At 33.4% G+C, this 13,798-nt stretch overlaps 4 protein-coding genes across 5 annotated transcripts; 2 read left to right on the top strand and 2 right to left on the bottom strand.

Moving 5' to 3' along the window:
- The first annotated feature begins 32 nt into the window (after window positions 1-32).
- On the top strand, window positions 33-1,796 carry LOC114179926. Its single transcript, XM_028066436.1, has 2 exons — window positions 33-727; window positions 853-1,796. Exons 1-2 carry the CDS (start codon window positions 455-457, stop codon window positions 1,372-1,374), a joined length of 795 nt encoding a protein of 264 aa, XP_027922237.1. The 5' UTR covers window positions 33-454; the 3' UTR covers window positions 1,375-1,796.
- An 823-nt stretch (window positions 1,797-2,619) lies between these two features.
- LOC114173254 (DNA-binding protein S1FA-like) lies at window positions 2,620-4,556 on the top strand. 2 transcript variants are annotated; one of them, XM_028057530.1, is made up of 3 exons: window positions 2,654-2,806; window positions 4,006-4,057; window positions 4,185-4,556. In XM_028057530.1, exons 1-3 carry the CDS (start codon window positions 2,760-2,762, stop codon window positions 4,380-4,382), a joined length of 297 nt encoding a protein of 98 aa, XP_027913331.1. In that variant the 5' UTR covers window positions 2,654-2,759; the 3' UTR covers window positions 4,383-4,556. The 2 variants fall into 2 exon arrangements, with proteins under 2 accessions (XP_027913338.1, XP_027913331.1); XM_028057537.1 differs by lacking the exon at window positions 4,006-4,057 and having other exon boundaries at window positions 2,620-2,806.
- Window positions 4,557-6,151: 1,595 nt separating this feature from the next.
- On the bottom strand, window positions 6,152-8,086 carry LOC114180089 (DNA-directed RNA polymerase I subunit RPA12-like). The gene is given in 6 exon segments (XM_028066502.1): window positions 6,152-6,456; window positions 6,547-6,603; window positions 6,699-6,758; window positions 7,613-7,653; window positions 7,798-7,887; window positions 7,890-8,086. Coding segments are annotated over 6 exon segments (342 nt in total). The 5' UTR covers window positions 7,909-8,086; the 3' UTR covers window positions 6,152-6,381.
- Window positions 8,087-9,682: 1,596 nt separating this feature from the next.
- LOC114194165 (cell number regulator 8) lies at window positions 9,683-13,185 on the bottom strand. Its single transcript, XM_028084259.1, is given in 4 exon segments — window positions 9,683-9,998; window positions 10,001-10,202; window positions 12,017-12,219; window positions 12,662-13,185. Coding segments are annotated over 4 exon segments (681 nt in total). The 5' UTR covers window positions 12,903-13,185; the 3' UTR covers window positions 9,683-9,963.
- Between the last annotated feature and the right edge of the window lie 613 nt (window positions 13,186-13,798).

Raw genomic sequence — 13,798 nt, 5'->3', positions numbered from 1 at the left:
TTCATGAATATTTGCTCTTTTTACAACCTTAAAGTAAGTTTTGGACTTAAAGGAGAAACCATTTATTTGGTTCCTTGTCTTGCCTTAGTCTCATCTCATGCTAGAGTGAATCATGATGAATCCACTTAAATTGGTAGATCTAACTAGTTCAAGCATATGATTTTGACATGCATGGAGCATCGTATTCTGTTTTTGAAGCATGGACAGAACAGTCTTTTTATCAGCATAGAAGTTGTGGAGTTTAGAATCCACGTCCCATGTCCATGGTGACCACACCCTTAGTTGTCCAAGGTTGTCCCACACACTTCTCCACGTTCATTTGCCTTCACTCGCTTCTCTACTTCTCTTTCTTTTCACCACCACCACACTTGCCGACAGGCCACTACTCTCTTCAGCCTTCTCATACGCAAATCTCACTCTCTCTCAGACACACACACAAACACAAACATAAGCAATGGAAAACAAAAACTTTCTATGTACTATAGAAGAAATGGATAGTCTTTGGTTTCACAAACTCATTTTCTTCTCACAACCAAGTCCAACAGCATCAGTTACTTCCTTACCATCTCCACCAGATGAAGAAAAACCTATTCCCACATCAGAATCTGCGTCTTGCTCATCCTTCATTCTTTCTTCACCACCTCCACCAGATGAAGAAACTTCAGCGGATGAATCAGCTTCTTCAGAGAAACCACTCTCATCAGAGTCAATATCTGTGCTTCTTCAGGTATAATATAACTGAAAAGCAGTCAGAGTCAGTACTTCTCAGCATTCTATCTATTCGGTATTATGAGTTCGTTTTTTATTCATGTCATGACCATTCTTTCTACTTTGTTTTTATTTACGCAAAAGGATGGTTCAATCAACAATGAAGAAGAAGAAGAAACAAAGGAAAGATTGGCCAGAATGGAGCTTTTGTTGGTGGGTAACAAAACTCGTTCACACTCAACCTCCCCATCAAGTCAAAACCGTGACAGAAAATCGAGGAATCCGGTTACTAGTGCAAGGAAACTGCAGAAATCCGTAAGCTGCAGAACATTTGGGGAACTAGAACTTGATGAAGTAAAGGGTTTTATGGATCTTGGTTTCACATTCAACAAAGAGTATCTAAGCCCGAGAATGATGAGCGTTGTTCCCGGGTTGCAGAGACTCGGTGTTATGGATTCAAAAGAAACGGTTGAAGGACATTACACGGAAGCAGAGGAAGAAAAGAGAGATATCATGAGACCATATTTATCAGAGGCATGGCTTATAAAGAGACCAGATTCCCCACTACTAAACTTGAAAATTCCGAAACGTTGTTCATCTGCAAATATGAAGAAACATCTTCGGTTCTGGGCTAAAACTGTGGCCTCAGAAATCCACCAAAAATGAGTTATGGTCCATATGAGGAGCCGCCACATGTGATATAACATGTCATAGCGAAATAATTGTATGTTAATAAAAGCATAACGAGAGAGGTAGGTGGTGCAATCTGAATTGTGATTTCTTCGATCTCCTTTTTGTTTGGTATGCAATAAAAGGGAAGGTTGTTATTGGAACCAAATGTGGAGGCTTAGTTAATGAGTTTGATACTAGTTAGGTAGATAAAGCAGGAAGAAGATAAACACAGACAACAGAAGGAGGGACCCTACAACTATGATGTGGTTTTTCCTCACAAGTGGGGTTTCAAGAATTCACAAGCTGTTCCATTGTTTTTTGTTGGCATATGTGACCGGAGAAATCGTTATTGGTGTCATGTCTGGCTTCTTTGTTCTTATTACATCAATGGAACAATGGTTTTGCACCTGCTTCAACCCTACCCTGTCCTATCTATACTTTCTTTGTACACACACCGCTTATGGAAACAAAAGGAAAAAAGTAAAAACATCATTTATTAGTATCAATATTTCTTACACGTGCACACACACTGTTATTTGAACGAATTTAGGCAATCTTTATCATAACATTAATCATTCTTCTTTTTTAATTACAATTTCTATCTATCCATTCAAGCTACGTACTTTACTTGAAATTTTATTTTCTGTATAAAAAAAATCATCAATTATTCCCAAATTTTGAAAGTAAAAAAGTAAGCTCATTAATGATTATAGTGGGAAATATTTAAACAATATGTTATATTACTACTTTTGTGGCCACTATTTAAAAAAAAAAATCTTATTTAAATAGTTTCTATATGAAAAATAAGTTCAATTTATAATTTTTTTCTACTATATATATTTATATATTCCTATGTCCACTATTAATTTTCTTTTAATGATAAATTAAGAAAACATAATTTAAAAATTATATAAATGTTTCACTAATAAACGTTAATGATAGATTATCCCATAATACAAATGTCCGCAGTAATAAATTCCAATGAAAATAAAATTAGATAATCAATATACGTCCAGAATTATATTATTTCTAAGGAATTTTAAACAATTGAAATTAAACCTTTTAATTTTATTTTGAAAAATATGTTGTTGTTTTTATTTAAAATTTCAACGAAAAATAAATAAATAAAAATCTAAAAGAATTAAAAACTGATTTTTTTTTTAATTGCAAGCATTAACAGAATATCATATGTAATTTCAAAAACTAAACTCACTCGTTTTTTTTTTTTTTTAAAAAGAATCGATTTGGTCGGTTCAAATTAAATAAACCCATGGGCCGTGGGTGGTTTCTGGAACCTTCTTCGAGGTGTGGTTCAAATCTGCATTGGAATCTCCGTTTGTTTTGACAGAAACGCGAGTTTTCAGCGTCAGCCATGGCCGATGACTTCGAGTTCGCAGATAAAGTTCCTCCTTCGTTCGATCGAGTGGTACACTTCCAATTACTTTTGCAAACCTTCAATTTCATCATCGCTTATTACTTTACATCTCATCTTAATCGATTCCTGCACAATGTTCCTTCTTCCACGTTTTCCACGGTTTAATTAGGTCTTAAAGTTATGGATCGAACCTTTCATGTGTGGTCCTGTCGTGTTTTATTCTCAGATCTTTGGAATTGGGAATTCTTTAGCATTTTGCTTGATTTTTTTTCTTCCGTCATTGATCTTTTCAATGTTCCCAATTATCAGTGATTCTAATGTTACAGATTTAGTGAAAATTAAATTAGGATTCCTTTTCTTTTAAAAAAAATATTCATCGTTCAGCTCTTCAGTTAGGATTTTGATCAGGTAAATTTCTTGTTCAGATTAAACGACTTATATGTGATTGTCGGATTGTTTATATTAATGACTGTTGTGTTACGCAAATCTATTGTTTGTTGCATTAGTACTGTGATCTGGTGGAGCTACGTTTTCGTAAATCGTGGTGTCAAGTGTTTTTATGTAGGTTAAATTTTGTTTGTTATTCATTGCGTTGCTGTCTTGTATACTTTGATGTTGGGGCCAATCAATGTTTTGGATTCTAGATGTTAGCAATATTACATAGCAAATGGTTTGTGGTTAGTCTTAACTTCATACAATTAAACCCTTTTCCACAACTTATCAGCAAATGATGGGGTTTGTCTCAGTGGAATAACGTTTTTCGAGATTATATGATGGAAGGAATGAGTTGAATTTTTTTAAGGGTTCTATTCTATCCCCTACCTTCCAAATTGTGCTTCGAAATAGTTTTAAAAAGTATTTTGTATCATTTCTGCAATGTTCTATGTATTGCAGTTCACATCAATCCTTCGACATATTGGGTTTGATTTCTCAGAACTTAGCGGAACACACCTTAGAGGATAAAGTGGAATAATAACCATTAATTAGAAAATCAATGGTTCAGACTGTACTGGACTTTTGATTTTGTTACATATGTATTTGCTTTTATCACAGTTCTCAATCACTGATTTTGTAATCAATGGTTTTAAGTGCAATTTATCTTTTTAAGTACATCTCCTCACATTAGAGGAGTCAAATCTATGCCTGTTTAGTGTATCAAGCTTTCTCAACTATATTGCACCTTCCTTATTGATGATAACCTCTTTTATCAATCATTCTCAAACAAGTTCAATCATTTGATTGTTCTGCAGCTGTAGTTTTATAAATAAGCGACTCATCCTTCAAGAGGACTATAATTCACATGTTGGTGACTCAGTAACAGTTGTTATCTGTGATGAATTGCTTGTCTATTTTTCCTTTTTATATAAGTGCATTTTTATTTTATTTGCCATTCATTTTTTCTCAGTGCTTTTTGTTTTGTTATACTTAGGCCTCAAACCAAGGGTTCAACCCAGGCTTAATTGTCCTCCTGGTTGTTGGTGGGTTGCTGTTGACATTCCTCGTTGGAAATTTTGTGCTCTACACGTATGCACAGAAGACCCTCCCTCCTAGAAAAAAGAAGCCTGTTTCAAAGAAAAAGATGAAGAAGGAGAGACTGAAGCAAGGTGTTTCTGCACCTGGAGAGTAGACTCTGTACTCGGTTTATGTTCTATGGTTTAAATTGTACTATTTAGATAAAGCTTCTTCTTCCGTGGAGTCTTGCATGACGTTGATTTTGATCTTTTCTACCCGTGTATTACTGATAGAAACCTTAGCCGCATAAATTAGTGCTTCATGGTTAAATCACCATCTTTCTCCCTAACTGATCATTCATATCTGATTCTTTTTGGTTGACGAGTTTAGAAAAGCGAAACTTAGAATTTTAAAAGTATATAGGATTACCAAATATTTTTCCCTGAAGACCCAAGCTCCTTTGGCTAAGGGAACTAAAGCAGTAGCTACAATCTTCTCTCTAGTGATTACAGTTCATTATTGCTCCATGGTAAGTAGAATAATGTTCGGTTGACAGATAACAGGCTTAAAATAAAATCGTTTTATCTTTTTTAAGGCACTGCAATCTGGATTTCTATCATCGTGACTGTTCAATTTAAATTGAAATGACGTCTTACGAGGGATTGTTTCTGAAAACTAGTTACTAAATTAGGTAATAATGAATAGAGTTTTGTAGGAAGTTTGGTAAACTATTTGATAAATTAATGATAGTTGTTCTTTTAAATAAAAACAATGTTAGACTCTTTTAAAATAACTAAATTGTTATAAACTTTTTAAGTATATTTCTAATTACTTTTTAAAAGTTCTATATGTTTTTTCGTTTAATCAATTTTTTAGTGAGTTTACTTAATAAGTGTTAATCAAATTTAATTTAACTTATTTTTTATAAAAATAATTTTGTTATTTATTAATTTAAACTAATGAATTAAATTTCTTTTTTATAATATTTATTATGCTTGATTTTTACGTAGCATCACATGATTAAATATGTTGTCTTCATTTGTATTGTTAATGTTTTTTAATTTAAAATTTGGAAAAAATTGATAAGAAAAGTGTATTAAAATATAAATGATTAAAGGAAATTCAACAAACTATAAGTTAAACATTAGCAAAAATAATTTATGATTTATAAATTAGAAACTCTTAAAATAAGTTATCTTAAAATATTTAACATTTTTGTATTTATTTCAATTAAAGAAGAATTAGTATATTGCTTTACTAAATACACATCATGTATTATTATCTGTTTAGAGAATAATAGAATGATCATATATGATGAACCTTGCAGAAGAGTAGATGATTTTCTTTATTTAATCCGATCATAGGGTTGAAAGAGTTTTATTATGATTTTGCATTTTTAAGAAGGAATTTTCGGAGGCCATATTTCTTAAGTCTTGGAAAGAAAAAAATTAAAATTTTTTTATGTTTCAATTAAATTTTTCTTTCTGTTGTTTTATTTACCTAATACACTCTATATAACAAAAATAGTTTTAGATGAAAAAAAAATTATAAAATTAAGGCAGATTTGTTTCTAATAATAAAATTAATTTCCTCGTTAATTTTGACAAATTAAATAATTAAATCTTATAAAAAATATAAGTAATGCAAAAATATTTACTAAAAGTTTCCTTTTTGTAATTATATTATTTATATTGCATTAGAAAAATAAAAAAGAATGCTTATACATAACAATAATCATAATTATAATTTTATCCAACAATTAGTTACAACATCTAAATTTTGAATCCAGATTCACTGTAAAGTTTTTTAATTTTTTAATTCTGTGACCTATCTTTTACTGAATATTAAAAATACACACACGGCTAAACATTAAACATACACACCAATGTTAATGTATTACTTCTTTTTTTTCAAATATATTTAAAACATCAAATGTCCATCATATATTTTGAAGACTCTGTATAAGAATATAACAAAAAATTAACAGAATCAAAATTCATCTGAATCCTCAATTTAAAGTGTCTATCATATCTTTCATTTATCTACACTACCAAAACAGAAAGAAAATAACTTTTTTTTCTTTCATTTTCTCTTGTACAAAAGAAGATCATTCTATTTTTCCTAATACATTCCTCCGAAAGATATTTTTCCCAATACATTTCTTAAAATAAATACTAATTCTCCTGAGATTGATGACCACAACGGGTACATGTATAAAAAGTAGTTTGTCCTTCATCTGCTGATCTCATCTGAAAATAGAATGATTGAAATAAAAAATTCTAGACTATAAATAAGACTCAAATGAAATTGTCAAATCTACGTTATGAAGTCTAACGTACCTGTCTCGTATAAAAGTTAGCTTCATCATGACCACATTTTTCACATTTCTTATTAACCTGTCAAGAAATAGTACGTAAGAAACAATAACATTTAAATCATACAAATATCTTCTAAGATACCAAGCTATTTTTAATATTGAATGATGCATTACCTTAGACAATTGCACCTTTTGTTCCTCAATTATTTCCATTCCAAGCTCTCTTCTGATCTCCTGCCAAACACAAGATTGCTTTTAAAGAACAATTGCCAATGGTCTACATAAAGTGACTATGTTCATGGTCATCATAAATCACAAATTTGGCTCATTTCACTTATATGAGATCAACTGCAATCTGTCACTCAAGCTGGTCAGCTAAGCTGTTGCAAAGCAACTACCACTGTTAGGAAATTTAGAACCTAAAAAGTTAGCAATCCTAACCAACTGTGTCAGTATCTTCACAATATCACTTCACCTCTGCTTTCTATCATTCCAAACTCCAATAACTAATCAAACTCTAATAACAAGATATCTGAACATGCATAGATAAAACTTGAATGCTCTTCAATATTTTGATGTTACTTCAATGCAATACAACCAAGTGATGTTTTAAATAATTGGTATTACAACAACGAGCAGTGAAGGAGCAATGCCTAACATTAGTTTCAAACAAAAAAAAAATAACTCCAATAACATTGTCTCTTCACCAATTCCCGCCAGGACAGAGCAAATCAAGGTAGGCCTAGGAGAGTACACGAAATAAGCTGTTTCTAGGGATATAATCACTTATTCAAAACGCTCTGTTAAAAAGTTGGCAAGAACAGATTATTATTTCTTCAACATGAGCCCATGCAAACACACACCAGAACGGTTATTTAATTACACATACCACAAAAACAAAAAATTATAAAAAGTCTACCATGAATTTGTGAGTCGTGTGTGAAGTCATAGTGGAGGTAGACATGTACATTTTTCTTTTAAAAGAAGTGCATGAAGCAACATACGTAAGTCCCAGAAACAGAACACTGGCATATAAACAATAATAATAATAATTCACCGTCATGTGAGGTAAGAGAAATTAAACATACCTCAGCATCAATTGTGTAACTTATTTCCTTATCACGAATATCTGAACACAGCGAAAGATCAAGTGAGGAAAGTGATATATAATTTATGCATGTCAACACAGAAATATAGAATTAAGAAAATTCGAAAACACGTTACGAAAGTAAAATAAGCGCATTGATTTGAAAGAAAAAAAAAAGGGTTTGACCTTCTATATCTCGGAGAGTTTTGCACAAAGGGCATTGAGCGTACTCACGGGAAGGAACAATTAGCATTGTCCCACACAAATGGCAAAAAAATCGAGTCGAGAAGAAGTCATAGTGTATGCAAAACACGCTATCGATTTTGGGGGTGACACGCACCGTTTTGTGTGTAGTGCAGGGAATGACGCTGCAAGTGCAAAATCCCTAACGGATACTAACGAACCAGAAGGCTGCTCCAAATACAAAAAACCCTAATGGATGGAGGAAGCACTTTTTAAATAATGGGCCTCGCTATCTCTAACAGCCCAATCTTAGTCCGTGACTTAGGATAAAGATGATTGCTTCCTGCATCTCCAGTATTTTGTTTAAATTTCATCTAAACCCTTTATTCTTCTACAAAAGACTTTTTTTTTTTCTACTTAGTGTCATTTGAAGAAGAAGGGAACGACAATAAAGTTGAGACAAAATAAATAAATATAAGTAGTTGACATTACCTTATTGAATTGTAAACATATAAACACAAAAATGTCCAAAACTATTAACACGAAAGTTACTTTCTGAAATAGGTGTATCTTCTCAGAAAGTGATTTTTGTTAACGCTAAAAGAAGTTATTTCATACATTGACGAACAAAGGCAACACATAGATTCACCTTGGTAATTAAATCAAGACGAAATTCTGTAACTTGTTATGGAGAATAAAAGAGGAGAGGAAAATTATACGTAAAAAATGTAAGGAATAATGAAGACGAGGTGTAACATTAAAATTTAAGACAATAATACAAATAGAGCGGAAAACTAAAATTTAAGACATTTTTCTTAAAATGTTTATTAAATGGCATAGGAAAAGGTATGTGGAGAGAGAGAGAGAAGGGGGAGGAAGATTAGGGATCAAGAGGTTAAAGGAGTCTAACTTAATATTTTTAGGGATGTGAAGATGGCGTCTCATGGTTTAAGGTGTTGAGAGGGTTCAACAAGAATAGAGAAGGATAGAGAAAAGGAAAATGTTTTTTCACAGTACTTCAATTCAATTTTAGAGATATTTTGATCATTAAAATTTTTGTATTAGTAAGTGTAAAGTGTGTAAAATTTTATTTGTGATATGTGAGTAATAATTTGTTAGGGGTCAAAATAATACTAACTGTGAAGGGATAGAGTACAGAGTGGTGGCCATAAGAAAGGCTTTGGAGAGTCACTATGTAGTTGGATATTAAATAACATTGAATGCTTTGAATACTTTGATTCATCTGAAGTAGAATATTTCGGATGAGATAGAATATTTCTTTCTTTCACACGGGATCCAAAATCTATAACAACCACAGCATTTTGGTTGGTTCCGTTGATTTTATCTTAAATTTGAGTTAGACTCGTTTTAACGTATTTATGTTAAAATATTCGTTTCTCATGTTATGTATTATTTTTACTTACACTGGAACAAGTTAGTCATATTCAATATTTAGGTGCAGATTTTTCAATATTTATTATAAAGTGCGAGATAGAAAATTATTTACAGTTGTTACTCTTAGTTCACTCCACAATTCTCTAGATAGCCCATATATTGTTGATTTTACTGATCCTAAATTCAATCTTCTTAAACAAAAAATTTCGAAAGTTTCCGAAATGGAAAGCATTAACTAACAAAGCCAAAAAAAACTGCTAATTTATTTAACTAAAAGCTTGTGATTCTGCTATTGAAAGCACAACTCCATTTGTTGTCCTCCAAAAAGGAAAGGCGTAAAAGTAAAGGCCGTAGATAGACATGTTCAGTAATAAAATAGGTGTTGAATACATTTCCAATGCAAATACTGAGGAATTACAATTGTTCACATCACACTTCCTTTCAATATTTAAGCCTGAAGAAACAAGCCTAAAAGTACATAACCATACAAGAATTAAGCACTTAATGTAGCATATTTTTTCATTCAGTTCATTAACTAAATAGTAGTTACGCATAGACATAGGCACTGGGAGAAATTTCTCCCATATGATTCAAATCTATATATGATACAAAATAATAGGGAGGCAAACAGAATTGATAGGTTTAATGTTCTTATTTGTAAAAAAAAAGAAGCCAGGACCCTTTTTAGATGAAGTCATAACATGGTTCAACATCAAATTATAGAGACAACAGTGACATACACAAGAATAGCACTTCCAAGATGATGGAGAATCTTCAAGCTCCACGTCCCATGGTCTGCTCGGCTGGGGAATCATAAACAGTACCGGTTGAGCATTAAAACCAGGATGAGGTAACCTACGACGGAGCTCACGACCCTCTTGACAAAGAGCACACACATGACAGAAGACATGAGTTGCCAAGTCACATGCTGACTCACATTGTTCACGTTGTGCCTCATCTTCCAAAATGCTTCCACAGCACCCACATGACCTATTAAGTGCTTCGCAAGTTCCCTGATTGCCAAGAACAATAAATGATTTATATAAGATATGATTTTTTTCATAACTTAGGGATGTGGTTTTTGTGTATGAGGGAGAGTGGCAAATTATAAGGAGAAAAAACAGGAAGTGGATAAAGGAAAATCTCACTTACACATGACATCATACATAAAATAGTACTAGAGGACACCAAGTAATTTTAAGCATTACAAGTTCGACATTGAGTACACCTTAAGTTAAATTGAACTTTCAACAAAACTTCAAGCGTACCACTAAGTTACCAATTAAACCCCAACAAAGTCTACATAAATACCAAAGTTATTCTGTTAATCCAAATCACCTCCTAATAATAGGACTGTTTCCTTGGTAATTCATAATTGACACATTTCAATTTCATAAAGCAAGGCTACATACAGACTAAAGCTACTTTCTTAATACAAGTCACAAAAAATTATACTAAACACAGGTTCACCACACTCGTCATATACCTCATTGTACCAAAACTAAATAGACAATTGTAACATATGCAACCAAACGTACGAAGAAGAGTCAACATAACCAAAATTCTCAAATCAACTTTAGGATCACAAGTTTGGAAAGATTTGTTAAACAGCGATGCTGAGTTACAAGGCATTTGTTAAACAGCGATGATGAGTTACAAGTAGGGATGGCAAAAATATCCGTGCCCGCGGATATCCGCGGATAAAATCCGCGACGGATAGTTACTACTCGCGGGTATTTATTACTCGCGGGTAGTGGGTAACGGATATTTTAATACCTGCTTATAAACGGGTCGGGTACGGGTATCATACTATTTATACCCGCGGGTACCCGTTACCCGCAAAAATTTAAAATTAAAATTTAATTTATATTTTATTAAGTTAAATTTAATTAAAATTATAAGTAATAGTATATTTTATTATGTCCGATTTAATTATAATTATAATATAATTAAAATTTAATTTAATTTATATTTTATTTTTATAATTTTATATTAAAAAATTTATAAAACACATATTTTTTTAAAAATTTGCGGGTATCGGATATCCACAGGTACCCGTGGGTTTTAAAAATATCCGCGAGTATTTTTTAAGTGGATACCCGACGGGTAAACAGGAGGTAACGGGCGGATTTTTTTGCGGGTCGGGTTGCGGGTAGGCACTATCCGTGCCCGACCCGACCCGTTGCCATCCCTAGTTACAAGGCTAAAATATCTTATTATATAAAGATAAGGAACCCGAACTTTCATGCTTGACAGAGTAGACAACCCAGTTTATATGTTGAAACTAGCCTACTTGGGTTGTACTGCTACACCATTTCTCAAGGTAGTGTTAATTATTTATAGCTGATATATAAAAGAAATTAAGTACAAAGGCTTATCAATTAATAACCAAGTCCAGATAACAGTCTTAGGGGTCAGGTGCGTCATATTATCAGATACAAAACACTTGTGATATTAAGTGGACAGGATCACGCGGGAAAATGGTATGTACTATCTGCTATGTAATGCTACAAATTGAACCCCCAGTATCAGTGGGATTTCAGCAGCAATATAGAGGGGGATTACAAGACTAATCTGAAGGGGAAAAATATACAGTAGCATAGGGAATTTGATTTGAGAAACAACCTGATCTATCCTTTGCAGTCCTTTATCCTACTTCCTTACCTCCCCTCTCTACCCTTCTCTCATTTTATTTGACTGCAGCTTGCAATGAAGTTCCCACCAATTTCCCCCCACGGTCATGCTGGCAATGACTACCCCTTTGCCCACTTAACACATTACACCCTTAGTTACATTACAAAGGGCAAAGAATAAAAGAGTAACATACCTCTAAATTGAACCTCCGACGAATAGCAGTTCGGCTAGGGTAAGAAAACCACGGTGCAAGGCAATTCCAACCAAAGCAGGAATTCCCAATTACGTACAGTCCAGAATAAGGCAAGCAGTGATTAGCAAACGTCCCGGGAGCCGATCCAAGTCTCTCAACATTGCTTCCATACAGCACACAAGGAGCCACACTCCCAAGAAGACCTAGCAAATCACAAAATTTCAAAGTAAATAAATGTTTTATGAATCCAGATCGAAAACACATAAAAGAGAACGGAACGCCCAAAACCCACAATCAACTTTTCTTCACAAAAACAGCAATAGCACCTGATTAAAACACAAAACCAACCCAACTATATGGTAGAAACACAGTAACAAATGTTTCACTGATGCCAATGGTTTTGGAATAGGAAATCTAAATGGAGCACGTGATATAAATACATACATACATACATACAATACAATAGAATCTAGATCTTGCAGTTGAAATCGCCGAAATACACAGCATTCATTCCAAAAGAATTATAAACAAACAACATCCTAAGAGGCGAAATAGAAAGCTAACACGAAACATTCATCCCTAAATTATGAATGCGGAAAAACGTTGAAATGAAATAGGCAAGTGAGGGAGGATGGGAGAACTCACAAACTTCGAGATCGCTGCTGCAGAAGTGATCGTTCTGGCCGAGACAAGCGCAGATGGAGGAGTTCCAGGGGGCTCGGCCCATGGGCTGGCCAACGACGCTGCCATGGCCCAAGGGAAGCCCATCTGCAGTCCATCCGAGGAGAAACTCGGGAGTGTCGGGTGGCGAAGTTGGTTGGGATTTGGGCTGGTGGAGAAAAGGACTTGCCTCCTCGTTATTGGGCTGCTTCTCATTATCAGCCATTGAGAATGGAGGTGAAGGAAAAGGGAAAAGGGATTGAAAAGAGAAGAGGAAGGAAGGGATGTCGGTGGAAACCAGAGACTCCCCGCGTCGTCTTCTTCTCCTTATAATAATATTATCTAACTAATAATCTAACCTTTTTCTTACAACACGTAATTTATTTATTCCTTTCTCCCTTCCACTCTCTCTTCTCGACCGCGTCAACGCCACCCAACCACACAACACCACAATGCTATTTTTCTCTTCCTTCCCTTCCCTCTCCACCCCAAAGTCTCCGCCATTTCCATAACATCTTTTTCTTTATTCGCTTTTCTATTTATTTTTAACTCTTTTTACTCATTTTTTAATATTTTCATAAATTGCAAAAATTAAATGTCACAAAGGTAGATGTCAAAGTTGCAACTTACAACCATAAAGTGGAAAATTGAAAATGAATGGCGACAGGTAGAACATAGTTGGATTTGATCAAACTAAAGCTCCAGAAGTTGAATTCAAAGATTGTAATTTGGTTTAGGCGAATCGCGTATTGGACACGGTATGGATTAGACAGTTGAGTCCAAATATTTTGGGCAAGTACTCTTTTTGGACTTGGGTTTTTCTGTTAACAGTTTGGGTTTTTCTTCTTGCACCCCCAATTTTTCTTCACAATTATATCTTTCAAAAAAAAATAAAAATAAATTATAAATTAAATATTTCTGCAGCCCGCATCCGCCATAATGAAATTTAATATCCCGATTTCTGAAAGTCGGTAACATCAATTTCTGAAAGTCGGTAACACCAATTTCTGAAAACTATTAACACCAGATTCTGAAAGTCAATAATACCGATTTCTAAAAGTCGATAACTCCAATTTTTATTTTTAATTATATATATGTATATATATATATATACATGTATAT

Source organism: Vigna unguiculata, chromosome 1 (assembly GCF_004118075.2).
Source record: "Vigna unguiculata cultivar IT97K-499-35 chromosome 1, ASM411807v1, whole genome shotgun sequence".
In the NCBI taxonomy this organism is placed as follows: Eukaryota; Viridiplantae; Streptophyta; class Magnoliopsida; order Fabales; family Fabaceae; genus Vigna; species Vigna unguiculata.
This window is presented reverse-complemented; position numbering and strand designations above follow the sequence as displayed.